The sequence below is a fragment of the Sinocyclocheilus rhinocerous genome, unplaced genomic scaffold (assembly GCF_001515625.1).
Source record: "Sinocyclocheilus rhinocerous isolate Xijiao unplaced genomic scaffold, SAMN03320098_v1.1 scaffold1169, whole genome shotgun sequence".
NCBI classification, from domain to species: Eukaryota; Metazoa; Chordata; class Actinopteri; order Cypriniformes; family Cyprinidae; genus Sinocyclocheilus; species Sinocyclocheilus rhinocerous.
In genome coordinates this window covers 854,251-874,924 of record NW_015650322.1, presented here as the reverse complement: position 1 = coordinate 874,924, position 20,674 = coordinate 854,251, and the positions used below count along the sequence as shown (strand labels likewise).

General features: G+C 36.7%; 3 protein-coding genes across 4 annotated transcripts in view; 1 reads left to right on the top strand and 2 right to left on the bottom strand.

Annotated features, from left to right (window-relative positions):
• LOC107711666 (vertnin-like) overlaps positions 1 to 8,484 on the bottom strand; it is a 15,766-nt gene extending 7,282 nt beyond the window's left edge. The window contains exons 1-2 of one of the 2 annotated variants that reach the window (XM_016516687.1): positions 8,305 to 8,484; positions 5,534 to 7,239 (exon numbers count right to left, since the gene is read on the bottom strand). In XM_016516687.1, coding sequence (XP_016372173.1) covers positions 5,534 to 7,237 — 1,704 coding nt within the window. In that variant the 5' untranslated portion in view covers positions 7,238 to 7,239; positions 8,305 to 8,484. Of the gene's footprint in view, positions 1 to 4,677; positions 7,240 to 8,304 lie in introns of those variants that run through there. The other variant, XM_016516686.1, reaches the window with a different exon arrangement.
• A 3,015-nt stretch (positions 8,485 to 11,499) lies between these two features.
• LOC107711635 (uncharacterized) lies at positions 11,500 to 14,026 on the bottom strand. The gene is made up of 6 exons (XM_016516635.1): positions 13,963 to 14,026; positions 13,210 to 13,533; positions 12,791 to 12,835; positions 11,953 to 12,048; positions 11,777 to 11,847; positions 11,500 to 11,678 (listed from the first exon to the last, which is right to left on the bottom strand). The coding sequence occupies exons 1-6, from the start codon at positions 14,021 to 14,023 to the stop codon at positions 11,559 to 11,561; spliced, it is 717 nt and encodes a 238-aa protein (XP_016372121.1). The 5' UTR covers positions 14,024 to 14,026; the 3' UTR covers positions 11,500 to 11,558.
• A 1,987-nt stretch (positions 14,027 to 16,013) lies between these two features.
• Positions 16,014 to 17,149, top strand: LOC107711634 (uncharacterized). The gene has a single exon (XM_016516634.1). It carries the CDS (start codon positions 16,159 to 16,161, stop codon positions 16,969 to 16,971), a length of 813 nt encoding a protein of 270 aa, XP_016372120.1. The 5' UTR covers positions 16,014 to 16,158; the 3' UTR covers positions 16,972 to 17,149.
• The last annotated feature ends 3,525 nt before the right edge of the window (positions 17,150 to 20,674 follow it).

The window sequence follows — 20,674 nt, the reverse complement described above, 5'->3', positions numbered from 1 at the left end:
ATTCATCTGAAAAAAGATCAACAGTTCATAATCTGTTCATCCCCTTCTCAATTTTACCAGTTTTTTTACTCCCAATTCCTATTTTGACTCTGCATTTAGTGAAGCTTCCAACTATAACAAATTTTATTCAATATGTTTTAGTTTATGATTAGTTGGTCCTTAATGACCTCAATTGTGCCAGTGGTTGTGGACTATTTTTGTACTTTTATGTTAATGCTTTGCACAGCACCTCATAAACTCATACAGTAACATCAGTAAAACTGTCAACTGCATGACAAGACAGGAAACCTTTTTTTTTTTTTTATCAAAAAATTACTAAGTGCACCTTTATTGGTTTAATAAGATCCAAAGAGCCAAAGACACACCTCTTCTTAAAGCACTCAACTAATTCACAACAAAGCTACTGCAAGGCAAGCCTGCAACCTTTAACCAATAGAGCGTAACGGCTAATGCTAACGCTGCGGATTTGGCGGTACGCAAGGAAGGAGACCAGAGGCCATTGTATGATTGGCTGAGGTGCCTCACGTGATCCAAGTTAGCCGTTACGCTTTTTCCAATGGTAAGTTCTACGGACTGTGGGTGTGTCTTAATCAGCTCCCTAGCTCACTGCCCACTGGGACAGTGATTACTCAATTTCCGTCGACATGACTACGTACAATGTCAACGGACAGCATTGTAGAACTTTACAGCTGGAATTAATCAACAGGCAGAACCATTTTCTTTTTGATATTATTTTTTATTCTCTTTAAACACATTGTTCTGTTACATGTCTTTACAAAATTTCAGCCGAATATTAATTATAAATGTTAACTAGATGTGTTCACTTCCTGTCAAGCGATGTCAATCTTCTATCACGTGTCATTTATATTTATCGAGTTAGCTCGTCTGGTTTATGTTTCGTGCTTCAGAAATGTGACGTAATATCCTGTAAGGGAGCATAGTGACTTGTGGTCTTGGCCACTTGGGAGCGCATGTGCGCGCCAGGAAGTAAGTGCGCAAGACTGTCCCAGGTCTTAAAAACGCCAAAGCGCAGTGCCCTTAATGCACACTAAATCCAGGTGTGGTATTCGAGGCTCAGTGTATCCCATCATGCATCATGTTCTTGAAATAAATCGTGAGACTTTTTGCCGAGATCTCGCAAGAGGTCACAGAAACCAACGCTATCTCACAGCCAATTCGTACGTATTTTACTAGGTGGCTAATTCGTACGAATTTGTACGACCTCACTCGTACGATTTTGTACGATTTCTGTGACGGGTAAGTTTAGGGGCGGGGTTAGGTGTGGTCCTTCATACGAATTCATACGAATTAGCCAACTCGTAAAATATGTACGTTTTTCACAAATCGTATGAATTCATACGAGTGAAGTTGTACAAATTCGTACGAATTAGTCACCTCGTTAAATATGTATGAATTGCCGTGAGATCGGGCTGCGGAAACCTTTCCAATGTATGTTCAATATCAATAATAGTTAGATATTACATATAATTTGGTAGTAAAAGAGTTGCACATTTTGTTGGTGCAAATGAGTAGTGGTGATAATTATTTTGTACAACATTTGCAACTGCTTTTTATCACTTAATTAGAAACACCACAAAATTAAATTGTGTCATCTGTTACAGGGACTACTGAACAGACATTTAGAAGTTGATATTAAAATGCAAAGTATTGAAAATAAAAATAAAGCTCTGCAAACACTTGAATTTTTACAACACCATATATATGTCTAATCAGGTAATGAAAGGTTCTACACACACTTGTGATCTTCATGGACCAAATACAGGAAATATGTCAAGTGATCAAGTGCCAAGACCGCAAGTGCGGGTATTTGGACAAGGGATGAGCATCGATGCTCCCTAATTTTGCGTTGCATTGTGGGATTTTTCAGGGAGCGCACGTTCCAGTGCACTGGAAGGATTTCGCGATTGAGACAGCCCTTAAAATGGCCGACTCCCTGATCAGTGCCCTGACTACTGAACTAGTGAGCTGCTTGACATGCACCCCCTCACATCTCTCAATAATAAGACAATCTGTGATTCACAACCATAAACGAAAGCACTTACTATAACGCTACGACATCAACAGGAACAACGTTAAGAACGTTAATAAAACTTCAAATACACACTGTACACAAAACAAAAAAATAGACAATACTTATAATGAACGGCAAGTGTTTAGTTTTACAATACACCCTTATACATTGTTAAACATTGTTATCTTAATATGTTGTGGTCGCAGACAGAAAAAAAAAATTCAGTTAGACAAACATTAAACGGTAGGCAAACATGAACAAACCAAATGAAAAAAAAATTGGGCCAATTTAAGTATCATACATTGCAAGCAATTTCCCCAGAAATCAAAAGAACATAATTACCTTACTCACGTCTTCTTCTTCTTCTTCTTGAAATTTATTGGCAGTTGACAAAAACAACAAAATGCAGTATTTCCGCCACCAAATGGTATGGAGTGTGGATCAAATTGACTTACTGTTTTTATATATATATATATATATATATATATAAAAACAGTAAGTCAATTTGATCCACACTCCATACCATTTGGTGGCGGAAATACTGCATTTTGTTGTTTTTGTCAACTGCCAATAAATTTCAAGAAGAAGAAGAAGAAGACGTGAGTAAGGTAATTATGTTCTTTTGATTTCTGGGGAAATTGCTTGCAATGTATGATACTTAAATTGGCCCAATTTTTTTTCATTTGGTTTGTTCATGTTTGCCTACCGTTTAATGTTTGTCTAACTGAATTTTTTTTTTTCTGTCTGCGACCACAACAATATATATATATTCTTACTCACTTCTTGAGGAAAGCGTCTCCCTTTAATCTTCAGCATCATCATCCGATTCGCGCTCATTTTTGCACTCACTACGCGGCGCACTGACGTAACCAGGTAACGGTGCAGGTGATGTCAAAGTAAAGGTCCCACTAATATCTCTAAAACAAAGAAAATGTAAGCAAAATAATCATAATGTTCAATGATTATTTATCTCTAAATATAAAAGGATTAAGCCTTGTTGAAGCAAATGCTTTTATGAGCTGTAGTTCACCTCTTCTAAATTCAACAAAGATAAAATTAAGCAACTATAGTCATAATTATATAACAATTATATTTAACTATTAACAACTATATTTAACAATTGAATGGTTTAAGTTTGAATTCAGTTTAAAGAATTGACTAACCTCTTTTGATTGCGCTTTTTGATTTTTTTCAGAAACTATGTATGACATTTGATTACTACTTTGTAAAATACTATATGGGGAGTCTCAGCAAGCCAATTTGCACAAAGGAGCGCCCGGCAGCCCTAAAAACAAACTAAAAGATGCTCCTAAAGAAAGCCCGCCACTGCCATCTAGTGCATTTATATATACATACTTTTTCATGACGGGCAACATCTAAAAAAGGTTCACAGATGCATTATTTATTTACTTTTTTTGGATTTTTGGAGCCGCCCCGAGACACTGCAAGTGCAAGCTTCCACGCATAGTAAGTGGATCTTGGAATTTCCGGGAAAATCTGTTTGAACTAGCTGAGGGGAATAAGCTTTTAGAAAGATTGTGAACCCAAGATTTAAAAGGTTTTGCTCTCTCTCATGACTATCTATTGTTCCTTTCATCCGTCCATTAAAAAGGTGCAAATTAAAAACCAACATATTTCTGTGGCTTTCTGGTATCCATAAAAAAAAAACTCCTTTATCATGATGCTCATCCCTCCTGTCAATTATTTTCATGCTTTTGTGAGGTAAACACTTATTGAAGCTGTGGTGAAATCGGTGTCTGAGAAGTGCTCCAAAAATATAAGACAGACATCACAGTGTTGTGATGTCTCTCAAGCTCTCTCAGTGCAGCAAGCTCTCAGAATGCCTTATTTGCCACTTTTAGAACCAATTACACCAAAAATTAGAACTGTTAGGCCAATATTGGGCTAACTTAAACAAGAATAACAGTTTCTTCCCAAATGCTACTGGACTAAATTATCTGCCAGAACTGAAATGTAACACATTTATTCTCAGCATTAACCCCAGAGCATCTTTGTTCTCAAACAAGAGTACAACTAACACAGCTCTTTATAAACAAATTAACTTAAGACTGGGTAGTTAAAGTTCCATATATTGCATAAACACTCACCAAAAGAGTGAAAAGTGGGTATATAAGAGTGAACATGTTTTATTGCACAGAGCAACTGGTCTCATACATGAGATGCGCAACATAATAAAACTAACAAAATTAGTTTTGTGCTTATCAAATTCATCAAAATGATCCCAGGCACACATTGTGAACTCATGTTTAACCGAGAGTTACAGAACACTACAATGGTGAAGCTGGAAAAGTCAGTCAGGTAGTTAAACACAACTTTAGAAAACACTTAAACAGAATCAAGTGAGATTAACAAATATTTACACATTTTGCAGCAGCAAAAAAAATACATTAAAAAAAATCAAAAAAAAAAAAAAAAAAAAAAAAAAAAAAAAGTAAACCTGTGAACTGAAACATGGTCAAAAACAATGTGCAAAACGGCAACAATTCTGTAACATTCAAGTGTGAGGAATCCATTTTAAATTGGCCACATAAAGATTTCCCAAGCAGAGATAACATTCAATTGTCAGTATAAAAATATATATGTATAAAACAAAACAAAAAAGAAAAAAAAAGAAAAGAAAAGAAATAAAAAAAAAACACTCCAGGGTACGAATTAAAATACTATACATTTTTTTGTTCAAAAAATCCTCAGCTGTAATTTCACAGTTTAAACTGAATAAAAACAAAATACAAATAAAAAATAAGTCTCAAAAACAATTAAAAGGAAATTAAACAAGAAATAAAATGAACCTAATCAGAACTTAGAACTCATTTAAATTGTAAATATTTGGGGGTTGGGGGTCAAAAGAGAGGCATTTGAGAACCTGAAAATGTCTTTGAACTGCCTTTTGCCTATAGGGGCCATCAGCACTTACTGTAGGTGGACACAAAGACGGTCTGATTTCACACACACACAAATGTCCTTGAGCTAGAACCAAGTGGTCAAATAAAGGAATGGGACAAATAATTAAGATGCATGAACTGCAATTATGTGGGTGACTCAAAAAACAAACAGTCAAACTCAAAAGAACAATGCATCGTGAACTATAAAAATTAGAAGCGTCACATTTGGACAGCGGTGAGGAATAGAACACAACATTTAGCCATGAATTAATGGCACCCCGTGATGCAGAGCCCTTTTCCACATGTAGTAGGTGGAACGAGGAGTAAGAGGAAAGTAAGACCGGAATTCTTTGAATGTGGGAAAGGACTTCTCTTCAAAGCGTTGTTGCAAGAACAGCTTTGCTTTGGCCTTGAAATTGGCCAGTGCCACGACATCCATCACAAACATCTGTTCATTACTGGACTGGTCAGGCAGAGAGTATTCAGGCAGTGTGAATTCAGAGGGACTAACTGTCGGTCCATTCAGGCAATCGATGTTCCCATCAAAAGAAAACATTCTTTGAGTTTTTATCTTTTCGAAGACGTCTGGTGAGACAACCAAGCTCTGGGATTTCTCCGTCTCCAACATCATGACCGGCTTCTTGGTTTTCCTGTTCAAAGAATCTCTCCAGAGCCAGTAGAAAGAGGAGGAAACCGAAGGGAACTTGAGCTTGAATTTGATGAAGGACATCTTTGACCTCTGGACGTGCATTTTGGCTTCTTCTCTTAACATTTTCCTCTGGTGGTACGCCAGCCTCAGGCTTCTTTGCTTGCGTCTGGAGATCTTCACTCTTGGTGACGGTTTTTGTCTGTCAAACTTAGCAAAGGACACTTGACCTCTGGGACTCTGGGTTTTATCAGCATCTGAGCTTTCCTCGCTGCTACCTGAGAGCTCTTTGAAAGGCGTAAACAGCATGGCTTCCCTCCTCCAGTTGTAGTATGTGGATCTGGAGATGCCTGGAAACCTTCTTTTGAAAATTCTGTAGGGGAACGACGTGTTTGCAACGATACAGTTCTGCAAGCTCTTTTTCGCCTCCTGCATCAAAGCCACATTTTGGGCACGTTCTCCTTCCAGTTTCTCACATTTGAAGGCCAACATGCTAGCAAAGCTCCCTTGGCTGGGCTTATTCTTGACTTCTGGTGAGGACCAGTAGTCCTGTTCAGTGCTGTCTGCGGGACTCAGCTCCCCCGTGGAGCCGCCCGAGACACTGCAAGTAGACACAAGCTCTTGCTTCCACGCATAGTAAGTGGATCTTGGAATTTCCGGGAAAAGCAGTTTGAACTGGCTGAGGGGAATAAGCTTCCCTTGCTTGTAGGATGTCAGGAAAAAGTGTTTGGCCTCATACCTGGCCACCGATTTCTTGTGATACTCGATGCTTTGCCTCTTCCAGCGGTAAAAGGTACTTTTGGTGATGTTGAACTTGTCTTTGAGGTTGGAGTAAGACAGTTGGGAGTCCTGATTCAGAAGATCCAGGGACTTCACCGAGGGCATTCGTTGCTCACTGTTGGGACTCCCGATTTTGAGGTCGCTCGCATGAATCAAGGCCACGAAGTTGTGGGGTTTGAAAACAGAGCCTGCCTCCAAGTCACCTGACCACATGATGTGAAGGGTCAAGGACTCAATGTCTTTCGACCACGTCCTCGGGCGAATGACTCGATTGAAATAGGGACGAATCTTTAAATTGTACATGGGATAAACTGAATAAATGTTGCACTGCAGGACAGACGCCAGTGCATACACGTGCCACATGTTCGCAAATGAGCCAGGGAAACAGGAGGCCTTGACATCGGCATCAAAGATGGCTTCCAGCACTTGAATCGGCAGATTGAGCATGTCCTGAGACTCCTCGGTGCAGAGGGAAAACCTAACTGCTTGCAGCATGACCTTTGAGTCAATCATACCACACAGGTAGTATCGCTTCCAAAGCAGCATCTCCACCACAGTTCTGACCTGCAGCTCCAGACTCAGGCTCGTAGAGCCCACCAGAAGCGTGCTAGCTGCATCAAACAGCAGGTTTCCTTCTCCTTTGCAGACCAGAGGTAGCAAACCCGTCTGTGCGTCTGCCGGGTACAGTCTGTGAGCTACTGCGTCAATGCCCAGCCATGAAGAGATCTCAGAGCAGAGTGCTGTAGGAAGATGGAAAGGGGCCAGGACCTGCTCCACCTCCACAGCAACTTTAGTGAGGGCATCAAGACCCATGCACTCTGTGGCCTCCTGCAGCTCTCCCAAGACCGAGAGCACCAGCTCTGTCCTCTGAATCATGCCTTCACAAAAAAGAAGAAACAAGAGGATTAGCATTAGTAGATCTATATTTACAGCGGTTGCCAAAATGCATACATTTTGTTTTATTGACAGATGTAAAATATCTTTGAAGATATTGCTACTTAAGCAGAAGTGATGAAAAAAAAAAAACACAAACTTTTGTATGAAATTAATTAATTGAAAAGATTTTTGTATAATACAAAAAGTGATTATAATAGTGATAACAATGCTGATTAATGTAAAATAACAATGCCCTTTGTAAAGAGATGGGTGTGATTGGCATTACCATACAACAATTTAACCATTAACCCATTTTTGTGACAAAAAAAAATAAAGACCAGAAGAATTACGTGTGTATTTTACAGAGTTGACTGTACTGTTGACTGTAACTATAGAAAAAAGGTAAGACCGTATTGATTTTATGATAACATTTCAAGTAAAAAAGAAAATAAGCATTTATTCTTGGTTTATCAATCCACTTTCCCACATCTGTCTGGTAAAATAAATTGTTACTATACTTGCAGCCATTCATTAGGTCTAACTGCACATTTAGCTGATTCTTTTTTGTAGATTCGCACACATAGATTCGCACACATACATACCTTTTTAGAAATGGACATGTGGCTTTTTTTTGTTTGTTGGGCAGCTATGTATTTTACTCTTTAGATAAAACATGTATTAAACGGAAACGTATTAAACGGAAACAAATAAAGGGCACAGCATCGCACAGAGAGATCAGTTACAGATACTTTTCACTAATGAGGCTGACAGAAGTCCAAACGCACCAGAGTCTCCGTTACACAAGCGAAAAACACAATTCATCATACGAACACTTATCAGCACTTTCGAGTGCGGTTATACATTAACATTTCTGTTCATTTTCTTTGAAAGCGCAAATTAAGTGGACTTAACAAATCAATTCAGTTATTTAAGAAAATAAGAGAAAATACACCTAAGAACACAAAACTGTCCTCATATTAAAACTGAATTATTCAGAATAAATACAAACAGTACCGTGCAGCGTGCACTATATTCCAACGAACAAAATTAAAGCGCAAATACCTCACCTTGTTTTTCGCGTTTCCCTCCCTTGAGATTTAAATCAGCTTTGTAAAGTAGTCAGCTATGGCAAATTTAGACCTTCTCACAACTCCAAGTTTAATCCATTGTGTGAGGTGGACAACGTGCTCATCATAGGTGAGAGACAACGAGCGCAATCTGAACCCAAGCATAGGAAATTTCACATGATAAGGGAGGGACCTCCCTCCAGGAAATTGTCAATCACTGAGTTGTGTTGAGATTGAACCCCTACACACACACATACAAACACACACCTATAGGCTATCAGTGGAAACTGTTTTAGTGAGGACTTCTTATAGACACAATGGGTTTAAAGATAATAATGCTTACTATACCATACCCTTACATCTAAGCATCACAAAATCAGTTAATAGTAGTTTTTAAAAAACTATTTGACAATTTGAGCATTTTAAATAGCGAGGACCACATAAATGTCCCCACAAAGCACACTGCACCATGATATTTCACGTAACTGTTAAGGTATTTTCCAAATCATTTGTCCATCACTAATATGAAGAAACCTGCATGTCATTTTCAATGTGAAGTGTAAACAAAGGACAAATTTGTATATTTATCATTATCACAGAAGACAGATAATCATGTGAAAGAATTTTATATAAGTTCATTTATTGAGCCAATTAAAAAATATATATGGATAATCACTGGAAATGTATGATATTATGGCATAGCTTGCAAATGCAGTGTTAAATATTTTAATCTGTGTACTATTGGAATAGGCCTATACTGGAAATGAACAGTCTCTCTGGTTAGAAGTTTGAATAGTAAATTTGTAGTTTGGCCTTAAATGTTTGCAATAACATTTAAAAAAAAAAAAAGTTGTGCAGTGAAAAGGTTCCATGCCATGTTAAAAGTTCTTTGTGGAACCAACTATGCCAAAAAAAAAGAACTTTATTTCTGGAGTGTCCTGTAAAAACGCATTAAATAAATGTGATAACAGAAGTTCTTGCTAAAATGTGGAGCTGAAATGTTGATGAGCCATTGTGGGCTAAAACACCTCAAGTGTTCTCTTTCCATCCTGTGCTTAAAATGCAAATGGCGCAACGTTGGGTCGGCTCCGGTAGTCTGTCACATGCTGAGATTGTATGTATGTGCTGGGGTTTGGGCCATGCTTGTGTATGTTGGGGGTTTGAGGGGGGTCGTCAAAGATCTGTGGGACACAGACAAGGAGAGTCTTGCAACCTTTTGTTCTTGAGCTTGGCAGTGTGGACTCAGGCACAGTCAAGAGCAGGCACTTGACACCTATTGGATAATCTCAACATGGGTTCTGCTAGCCAGAGTTTGCTTTTAAACAGTGCTTCTCCTCATTAACCACCAAATACAAACTAAAGGTGCACAGAGATAAGGAAACACATTTCAGATGCCTCTTTTCCTTATTTTCTATCTAACAATCACTGTTTTGGTGAAATTAACATTTTATTTATTTATTCCATTTTATTTCCAAAATCGCGACAAATTTCCTTGGGTCAATGTTTTTTTAAAAGAGAACATTAGGCGATTTTTTTTTTACAGTAATGTTTGTTTAAATGAGCTATTTGATATATTGCATGCTGGGGGAAACAGGTAAATTAAAATGTTACAAAAATTAAAATGTTAAAAAAGAAAAATGTTGTTTCAAAATTCTTTGCTATCATTATTATAATTGTTGTCATCACATCAGTTTTACTGTTTTTACATGGATATTCTGCTAGCCAGAGTTTGCTTTTAAACAGTGCTTCTCCTCATTAACCACCAAATACAAACTAAAGGTGCACAGAGATAAGGAAACACATTTCAGATGCCTCTTTTCCTTATTTTCTATCTAACAATCACTGCTTTGGTGAAATTAACATTTTATTTATTTATTCCATTTTATTTCCAAAATCGTGACAAATTTCCTTGGGTCAATGTTTTTTTAAAAGAGAACATTAGGCGATTTTTTTTTACAGTAATGTTTGTTTAAATGAGCTATTTGATATATTGCATGCTGGGGAAAACAGGTAAATTAAAATGTTACAAAAATTAAAATGTTAAAAAAGAAAAATGTTGTTTCAAAATTCTTTGCCATCATTATTATAATTGTTGTCATCACATCAGTTTTACTGTTTTTACATGGATGTTTATATATGTTGGTCTAGTGTCACACACACACACACACACACAATGTCTTCATTGAGATCATTATTTCCTGTAATGTGGGTTTATCATCACATATACATTACAAATAAAATGAAAATGGTTTTAAGCCATGAAACTGAAGTACACCTTTATAATTAAAACGTTAACATGGAGAGTCCCCACAAGGATAGCTGACCAGACATGTGTGTGTGCGTGTATGGTTTCATTTCTTCATTTCATTTCACAGAATTGGTGTTCAACTTCAACTTCACACTAAATATGACAGTAAAGCACACTTACTAAATAAGGAGTACAACTAGTTCAAGGCTGTGAATTTATGTGCTTGAGGAATTGGGTAACCGCAGTAGTCCTTATATAGCAACTTGCATGAAAAAAAGTTCAAATTCACATTTTTGAAAGGCTCTATTGGGGAGTACTGTATGACAAACTGCTGATGTATAACGTTTCATGGTTGTGGTTACAAGAGTGTAGCTTCAGTAAAATGACTTGTGAGTGATGACCCATAGTTACATATTTGTCTGTCTTCAGATTTGAGCCCACTCATGGTGGTTTGCAGCTTTAGTAGCATTTAATCCCCCCCCCATCAATAACCCTTACATACTACATTTAACACTCATCAATGTGATGTGTTTCTTTCTCCTGTTTCATATATTTTACAAATCCATGTCTTTTACTGGTTTTTGGTCCTGTTTCTTGTCGAGTTTGTGCCAGTCAAGATGAAAAAAGAAAACTGTTTGATTAATTTGACTGTTGATTTGTGCGATTGTGATGTTTGCAATTGTAATGTTCTTTTACAGAAGTTAAGAATGAGGCAGAAAATAGTTTATCTTAATTTAATGAAGCACATAAAGTAAAGCTAAAAGAACAAAGAAACAAACAAATGGAAAAATGGTCGTGACAAAAGATACACAAGAGAGAGAGACAGAGAGAAGTTCAATAAACTTGTGACTTGTGAGTAATCCAGTGACCAAAAACAGACAATGACCTCATGGGAATCATAACCTGTGAGGAAGTGCTTACACACATAGACACATGCAGTCGATGAAATCAACTTATTTTATGCTGTACAACTGAGGAATTATTTAGCGTAACATGTTTACAGCGATCAGCAAAGTTTTATGACAGCATATTCAGTTTTTTGGTCAATGTCCGCTACTTTGTCAATGTCCATTTTCCTTGGTTTCATTACATTGTGGTTTAATTCAATGTAGTTCACATCTTCACCCTGTGCAAGTAATAAGAACAGAATTCTGTAAATTGAGTAAAGCAACACACCAGGCAAATCAAGATGTATATGCTATATCCAATTGGCATTTTACCCACATTCTTGTGTTCATGTTCAGTTATTTTGGTTTCAAATTCCAATATGTTCTGATTTTCAACTGATGTTCTCACTAAAAGAAAGAAAGAAAGTGCACATTTTCAGGGTTGAAGATTTGGTAAGTTAAAAGAAACAGCACAGTTGTAAAGAATGAGACCGTAAGGTAACCATGGCTCACTTTGTGCTCTCCTGTGATATCTCAGCCAAATGATGAGTGCAGTCACTGACAAAGCACCGACGATGAGCACTGATGGGATTATTATCATTAACAGGTCTTTAAAAGAAGAAGAATAAAAAAAACAACAACAGCATTATAGAGTCACGTAGATATAATGTCTTTATGTTTCTATACACTATAATGTATTAGGTTTTATTATGAAGTTATGTACAGTATGCTGGTCAACAAGAAACCAAGAAGGCAGATAATGTAATTAGAATTCAAAGGCTTATTTATATGTTTTTAGGTTTTTCTACCAACACATCATACTGCATTTGTCAAAATGTGTTTAATCCATCTGTTTTAGCCCTGAGCTCTACTCATGTTGAACTACTAATTTACACAGAACAACTGCCAACAAGGGATACAAATATAAGATTGCTGTTGAACAATGTAGTGCATATACAATTCTCAATCATGAAATGATATAAATTAAGCCCGAACCCGACCGAACCCGTCGGGTCCCGTCGGGTCCTGTCGGGTTCGGGCAAAGATCTTCAGCTCTACCTTCTCTGTCATCTGTGCTGTCATTATTGTTCATGGAAGTAGCAGCTGAAAAAAAGGAAAAAGGCATTGGAGATGTTTGCCCATTTTAGATACAAGACAAAACTGTTGGTTAGGATATTGCTGGCATTATGATCATTTTTCCATAGCAAAAACTTAAGCCACTAACATTTAACTACTGACCACTGCCAACAAGGGATACAAATATAAGATTTCTGTTGAACAATGTAGTGCATATACAATTCTCAATCATGAAAATATGATTTATGGAAATAATTGGAGGACGATATATCACCTTCTCTGTCATCTGTGCTGTCATTATTGTTCATGGAAGTAGCAGCTGAAAAAAAGGAAAAAGGCATTGGAGATGTTTGCCAATTTTAGATACAAGACAAAACTGTTGGTTAGGATATTGCTGGCATTATGATCATTTTTCCATAGCAAAAACTTAAGCCACTAACATTTAACTACTGACCTGACTAAACTGCAACAGCAATATAGAGCAGTCAAAGACATTTACAACAAGAAAAACAATTAAACTGGTACAAATCTATTATTAATGTTAAATTCTATTAATATAAAATGTAAATACACATGTAAATACTGTATACTGCACAGTAAAAACAAGATTTAAATTCATACGCATTACCATTGTTTTGTAAAAGTGAAGGACACAAAGGAAGACAAATTGATAAATCATGCCATAAAGCTTACCTTTATTAATAATCAAGCAAATTCTGGCATCCTCTCCAATTTTGCTTCCATGCAAACCTGAATACTGACGGCAGGTGTAGCATCCATTATCTCCAGCTCCGAGTTCACTGATGTGTAGAGAGCAGTCAGACATCAGACTCACTCTGCCTTCTCTCTGTGAGCTGTCCGGATTGCGTTTACCAAGGGTGACCAACTCAATGGCAGGATCATCATTAGACAGCCATGTAACATTACTGCAGTCTGTCTGTGTCAACAGATTAAGACACCGCAAACTCACACGCCCTCCAAGGAAGACTTTCTTTTCTTCTGCAATCATATCAGCACCTTAATGTAAACACAAACATAACCTTTACATTAAAAATAACTAAGTATTATTCAGTTGATGAAAAAAGGGCAACCAAGCATAAAAACCTGCTAACTTAATTAAAAAAAATATATCCCCCCTGGTTTCACAGACAAGGCTTAAGCCTAGTCCCAGACTAAAATGTAATTCTGAGCTGTTTCAACTGAAAGAAACTTGCACTGACTGATGTTAAAATATATCAGTGCCTTTGTTTTGTCTCAAGATGCACACCAGTAATGTTTTTTTCGAAGGCATGTTAATAAAAATGACTTAAATGTTCTAATTGAACTATGGCCTAATCCTGGCTTAGTCTAAGCCCCGTCTGTGAAACCAGGCCATTATATTGATTATGAAAAATATTATATTAATTATGAAAACTATCCAGTCTGACCACCATTTTTCTGTATTACCTGTATTAAAATCAACAAAGTTGAACAGCAATCCAAGACATGTGCCCAAGAGTAAATTCATTTTTTTTTCTCTTTTAGTAACAGGTTTCGCTCTCAGTTCTCATACTTATATATACACATTGTCATTGACATCACTTCCTCAGACTGCGCAATCTGTTTGCCACAATAGTGAACCCGTGATTTTTTATTTTTTCCAAAGATAAGACTGAACCCTTAAATCATATTAATTTATTTTGGACAATGATGTTCAATAGCAAATTTATTTAAATTATAAATTGTTTTAATTGCCAAAAAAGGAGAAAAAAAATCCTAAATCGTTTAAAATAATGATTAACAATCATAATGGATTTCTTTGTATATGAGATTCTGTGTTTTCTTTAAGTCTATAATTTTATTAGTTTTTAGATTTGTTGAGATTCAGTTTCTGTTTAGTTGCCACATACACAAAGCTATGCTTGTATAAATTGAATACTTCCGGCATTTTTATTTTGATACAACTAACTGGAGTATAAAACGTAAATGAATAGAGAACCACACTCACATTCCAACTCAAGACTAAGCAAGAAGCTTTTACTTGATCATTGATCATGAGTGCCATTTGCTTACATGAATACCCCATTAAGTTTTATACCCCATTAGGTTGCATGTTTAGCACCCTCAGCCAAGTCCACGTTTCAGAAGTTTAAGTCCTGAATACTTAGACCACTAACAAAAAACATAGTCTGTTCCTGTCCTGCATTGCCAATAGTCAGGTCATAGTGTCAACACTTGTCCTCAGTTTGTCTCTGGTTACCGAAAAAGAAATATCTGTGTGAAAAACATATTGAGACGTGTTAAACAGACAGCGAGTAAAAATGAGAAGTACACAGAATTAGACACCTCCTCATCTCCAAACATCTTGAAATGTATCCTTTCAGATATTTAGAGTTTTTAATCACAATAACCAATGACAATAGTGTGCCTTTTAACATGACAAATTGTTACAGGTGTAAAATAATATGGAATTAAATTATACACATACTGATACTGATTTAACCTTTGTTCAGGTGAATGCACAATAATTTGAGATTGGCCATTATTTCAGTCATAGTGCAGTGTAGCTGTTTCTCCACCTGGTGGCATCCATGCACTTGGTGACTAACATGTCAAAAAGGTACAAAGGCATTATTTATAAAACAGGCAAAAATGGTATATCCTTATACACAATGCAATACATCTTTGACTGTTTTTTTTCTTCTGATTAATAATATGCCAAACATTTGACGCTACCAATAGGCATATAACATTTTGTTATTATAGGCTATCTGACCATTTTTATATCTATTTAATAGAGATGGAAACTTGTTTCTGAGATTTGGACAAGACATTTATATCGCAAAAAACAAACAAAAAAAAACTAGTGATTAATACAATATAGCCTATATGAAAACAATTGTTTATAAAACTAAACTGCAACACAGAGAAAACTATTAAGCAAATTGAGACCCGGGACAAAGGACCAAAATTTGTCAAAATGTCTGTCTGTTTGTGTATAGTTCTCCAATGATTTATAAAGTTACTTAAATAATAAGAAATGGGTGGTTGACAGTAGTATCCTGCAGTGCATCGAAACTTATGGCACTTACCTATTATATAATTATATATGAGCTTTTGTGGCCACATGTGATACATTTCCCCTTTAAATATAAGCATGTTCATGTCCATGTTATTTGTCAACTACCCAAACACAGTCAGGGGGATTCTGACTGGATGACGTTTAGCTGTGGGCAGCGACTTGTTAGTGCGCACTAGTGAGACCCGCCTCCCTTCGTTTTCGGTCTATAGCACACGGTCCCATCACTGTATAACACGGAGGCTGTCTGTATGTCTGTTCGATGTCATTCAGCAGATGAATCACATCTCAGCACTGGTTTTGCTTTAGACGGGGTGAGATCGCTGAATATAGCGGTCATCTATAGCGCTCTGGAAGCGTCTCTGCATGGAATAACGTCCACACGCTACTGTCATGCTGGAAACAGATCGCTGTTGTGGACTTGCAAGATTGGAGGAATGATGAATGAGTAAAAAAACACAGCGACGTGGATAATCGACAAAAGCTGAGTATTAAACCGTCAGCAGTTCTCTTGAATAATCTGTCAATATCAAGCGTTCAAGACGGACGGCGCACAGGAGCACAGAGGGAGAACCCGCGCGAACATGAGGGAACGGGACTTTATGCCAAACATGGAACGGGGCAAACCGGCCACATACACGGGCGACAAAAAAGCTAAAATGGCTGCTAAAACCAATAAAAAGTGGGTGAGACTGGCTACTGTATTCGCATATGTCTTGTCGGTGTCTTTGGCCGCTATTATACTGGCAATTTATTACAGTTTGATATGGAAACCGTCGTCTGCATCTGTGTCTGGACGGTCAGATGTATTGGTGACGGCTGCAATTATACCTATAAACACAAATAACATCACAACAAGTGATGTACCAACTACAAACAATATGAATAAAACACCACCGGTCAGCCTGAGATCGACACAGACCCCCACATATGCCCACTCCACTTCTTCACAGAGACACAGCGGTGATAACAACGGTCACGAAGGCCTTCTCAATATCCCCACAACAAAAACAAAGAATACTGACCAAACAGGAACATTTGACTCTGTGCACATTCACGACAAACTAGGACGTTTCAGTACAGCAGAAGTTAGCCATGTGTCCGAAACTAGTATTCTTGTAGCAGGTGCATCAAGTGAACCTCCTTTGGCCCATGGAGCCAAATCTTCTAATAACCAAAATGTCTACAGCAGTTCTGGGGTCGGTGCCACTGAGAATCTGCCGAACATGTGGGATTCAGCCTCTCCCATAACTGACCAAGCATCTTGGACAAGCTACAGTGCAAGCCCTGACATCTTCTCTTTGACAGAACGTGGTCTGGAATTAATAGAGGGCTCATCTCCATTGCAAGAGGAGTTGGTTACCAAGGACACCGAGAATGCAGCAAGTGGAGTGTGACACCAGATTATTTGCGTGGCATGTAATTATATGATATTAACTGTGATGACTGTGCAGTGAGAGAAGAGAAATAACAACTGCGAATGTGAGAGAAGTCGTCAAACAGTTTATATTAATTTTGTTGCTATTTCAAGGACAGAAACTGTGTTGACCTACCTGCTTTGAAAAGGTTGTTGTTACATTAAAGAGAGTGATAGTTGGGTTCTGAAAGTAAAAATCCCATTCATTTTCTACATTGGGGAATTCATTTCAACAATAACAAAAACCTTTAAAGACAGACCTACTGTGAGCTACAAGGTTGTTAATTGATGGCACATGCTTTTATTGAAGCCATCAGTCTGCACTATTTCAATAATTGTGTTTATCAGTGGAATTCCTGGTGTAAAACTACATAACCCATGATTCTGAAGAGAAATCACCAATTCGACAATTGCAACAAGCAAATTTAGCATCCACTCACTCCTATGAAGCACAAATTTTCCCATCATTTTTAATTGATGCCATTTGCAATGCTTCTTTCCCACATTAAAGCCATTTTAAGTGCACAGTGTTGAACCTTTTAGACAGATTTTCAAATATTTTTTTTTGCTTCAAATCAAGTGTAATTCACTTAGTAGCTGGTTGGTTTGGTTCATGGCTTAAAATTAATGATGAATGGGTGGGAAAAATACTTCCGGAACCAAGGCTGCTGAAAAAATGGGCAGGCACTGTGACACTCTATAATTCAGTTGCGGATAATCACAGTCACGCTCCTATTCAGAATAACAAAACAATTATGTGATATAGCTTTTATACAACAGTTCTATAAACATGCAATTAATATCCATTACATTTTAGACAAAAATGAGACAGTCTGTATATATTTGTTCCGATTGAAATAGTTCCAAAAGAAGTCAAAGCATTAAAGCTTTGCATTTTTAATCAAATAGGACAGCCAGTTTTTCCAAACAAGCGGGGTGATACAAAAAGTTAAACATCACAGTGCTGTTACACTAAATATGATGTCCTGGAACACTTGGCAAATCAAATCAAGGACAAGAACTAACTGTTGTATAATCGATTGTAAATGATAATAGATTGATAAGGACTGTGGTTAAGCGATAGGATTATGGTTCTTAAGATGTCCTTTGGAACAAAAGGAAAATGAGCCATTCACATCGCCAACGATGGACAAACATCCTTCAGTAGCATTTGTTTAATTGTGCAGTAATTGTGAGCAAGTTAAACACTGTTTAAAGCAACTTAAAAACACTTTGCCTATAGAGTTCAGGAATGCAATATCTGCCTGAATGCAGAATACCTGGCAAGTAGGAAAAATACACTGTGCAAACTCACCCATGTTGACATTTTAAAGTGTCTTTTAAAAATCAGTGTGGGTTGAGCAAGATATATAATAACTGAAATATGATGTATGAATAAACAGATATTTTTCATTCGGTGCAATGATTATTAAACCAGAAAGGTGTCCACCTTATGAGCTATAAAGTGATTCATATTATAAAGAAAGTGGTCCTGCTTAAACACCAGATAGCATTTATATATCAGTTACGTTATTTAAATGCAAAGAAGTTTTCTGAAGTGGAGTGGTTATGATTGTTTAAAACTGACACATATTTGGGAATTAAACTCCTCCTGTATAATAATAATAATAATAATTATTATTATTATTATTATACAAAGCCATCCTTTCACTTCCATTAATATTGTTTTTTTATGATTCTGAATAAAAGAGGCATCAAATGAATAAAGGTTCAAATGATTAAATAATGTATTATTATAGATTTTTGGTCCATGTTTATATCCATATTTTTATATTTATATTTTATATGGACAATGAGTGTAACCATTCTTTTGTGCCGTAAAGTAATCTGTTTATGAACAGCGTCTTCCCAAAGTAGTTTCTACAGTAGTCCGTTTTTTTTTTATTAGATTATTAGCTTATAATTATTTAATATGTAATGTCGGTCAGATCCTCTGGGAAATGTCAGACTCATTAATTATGTTTTGAACCATACTTTTCGAAGCACTTTAAGATAGCAGCAGGACAGTGACAGTAACCTAAAACTGACCAGGTGCTTATTCCCATCTCTGAATCACCAATCTCTGTGAGAACGCAAGAAAAACAGGCCAAACCCTACAGACAAGTCTCAGATCATTTATGCTTAGTATATATACGTCAAACAGTACAAATGATTTTATAGTAAGATGTCATACTGTAAATGGGGAATTCATGTTTTATGGGACACTGCATTAGGGAGATGACACGTTTAATCAGTAGAGTGCTGTCTAAGGGGAATCGTTTGCTTAATTAACACAGACTTTTACATCCCTTTCAACTATATATTTGGCCTCATAAACCAAACTAGTCCAATAAAACAAATATTTAGCAACAATAAAAAAAATTAATTCCTGCTGGACAAGCCATACCAGTGATACTGGAAATTGTATGACTCGATGGTTTTAAAGTGATCTGAAGTATCCCTCAGCCTAAGTGTCTCTCTCACAGTGAGTAGCCTCCAACCATCAGTTGTCCATGGGGACTTCTTCATCAGCATTCCATTCAACCAAACAAACAGCACTGTCCCTCAGGAGATTCCCATTAGCTTCAGATGAGCAAACAAAAATGTTTATGCCATAGCAAAAGTACAGTTTTTTCTACCTCTTCTAGCCCCATTTAAAATATAAGGAGCTGGACATTCCCTGCATATTTAAAGATGGTGCTGTGGGTGACACTCTTAATAAATGGAAACATAATGCTCTGTAGACTGAACCCATTAATGGAATGCTTAAGTTATGGAAAAAATGCTTTTAAATGTTTATGGTGGTTGTGTGGTGAAAGAAATGTGGAGTTGAAAAGGGGAGGAAACATGAATTGGAGGATATTTTCAAGAATGTTGGTGAACAAACGGTTCCCATTGATTTCAAATTGTATGGGCAAGAAATACAATTAAGTCAATAGGAACCGAAATTGTTTGGTTACAAAGATTCTTTAAAATGTCTTCCTTTGTGTTCAACAGATGAAAGTAAGTCATACAGGTTTGGAATGACATGTCAGTGAGTAAATAAGGAGATAATTTTCATTCTTGGGTGGACTATCCCTTTAAGAATAGGTTGCCATATTGCAAGGACACAGACATACAGTACATAGCCATACAGATGTACAGAAGATCCAAGAACAAAGTTGACATACACCACCACCATTCAAAAGATTGGAGTCAGTAAAATGTTTTTTAAATAAAATTAATACTTTTAATCAGCAAAGAAATTGCTTGATCAAAGGTGACAGTATAAGACATTTATAATATCACTAAAGATTTCTATTTCAAATAAATGCTCTTATTTTAAACCTTCTGCATAGAATAATGCGACACTGAAGTAATGGTTGCTGAAAATTCAGCTGTGCCATATAGGAATATATTACATTTTAAAATGTTTTCAAACAGTTATTTTAAATTATAATAATATATCCGTTTTTACAATATTTTTGATCAAATATAAGCAGCCTTGGTGAGCATATGAGACTTTCAAAAACATTGCAAAATGTTGTCAACCCCAAACTTTTGAACGGTAGTGTAATTCTTATGAGAGTTTCCATTTTAATTCCCATATACTCCTGTAAGGCATGTAAGCCTTTGGATGGGGTGACAATGCATATGAATCTCCTGTGGCATCAATCTTGTCAATCAACGTCACTGTGAATAGT

Excerpts from the sequence above, each read along its gene's own strand:
- LOC107711634 (XM_016516634.1), top strand. The coding sequence starts at position 16,159 with ATGAGGGAACGGGACTTTATGCCAAACATGGAACGGGGCAAACCGGCC.
- LOC107711635 (XM_016516635.1), bottom strand. The coding sequence starts at position 14,023 with ATGAATTTACTCTTGGGCACATGTCTTGGATTGCTGTTCAACTTTGTT. Across the intron at positions 12,836-13,209 it reads TTGCTTGATTATTAATAAAG|CTGCTACTTCCATGAACAAT; the intron begins GTAAGCTTTATG and ends CCTTTTTTTCAG. Across the intron at positions 11,679-11,776 it reads CTGAACATGAACACAAGAAT|GGTGAAGATGTGAACTACAT; the intron begins GTGGGTAAAATG and ends TTACTTGCACAG.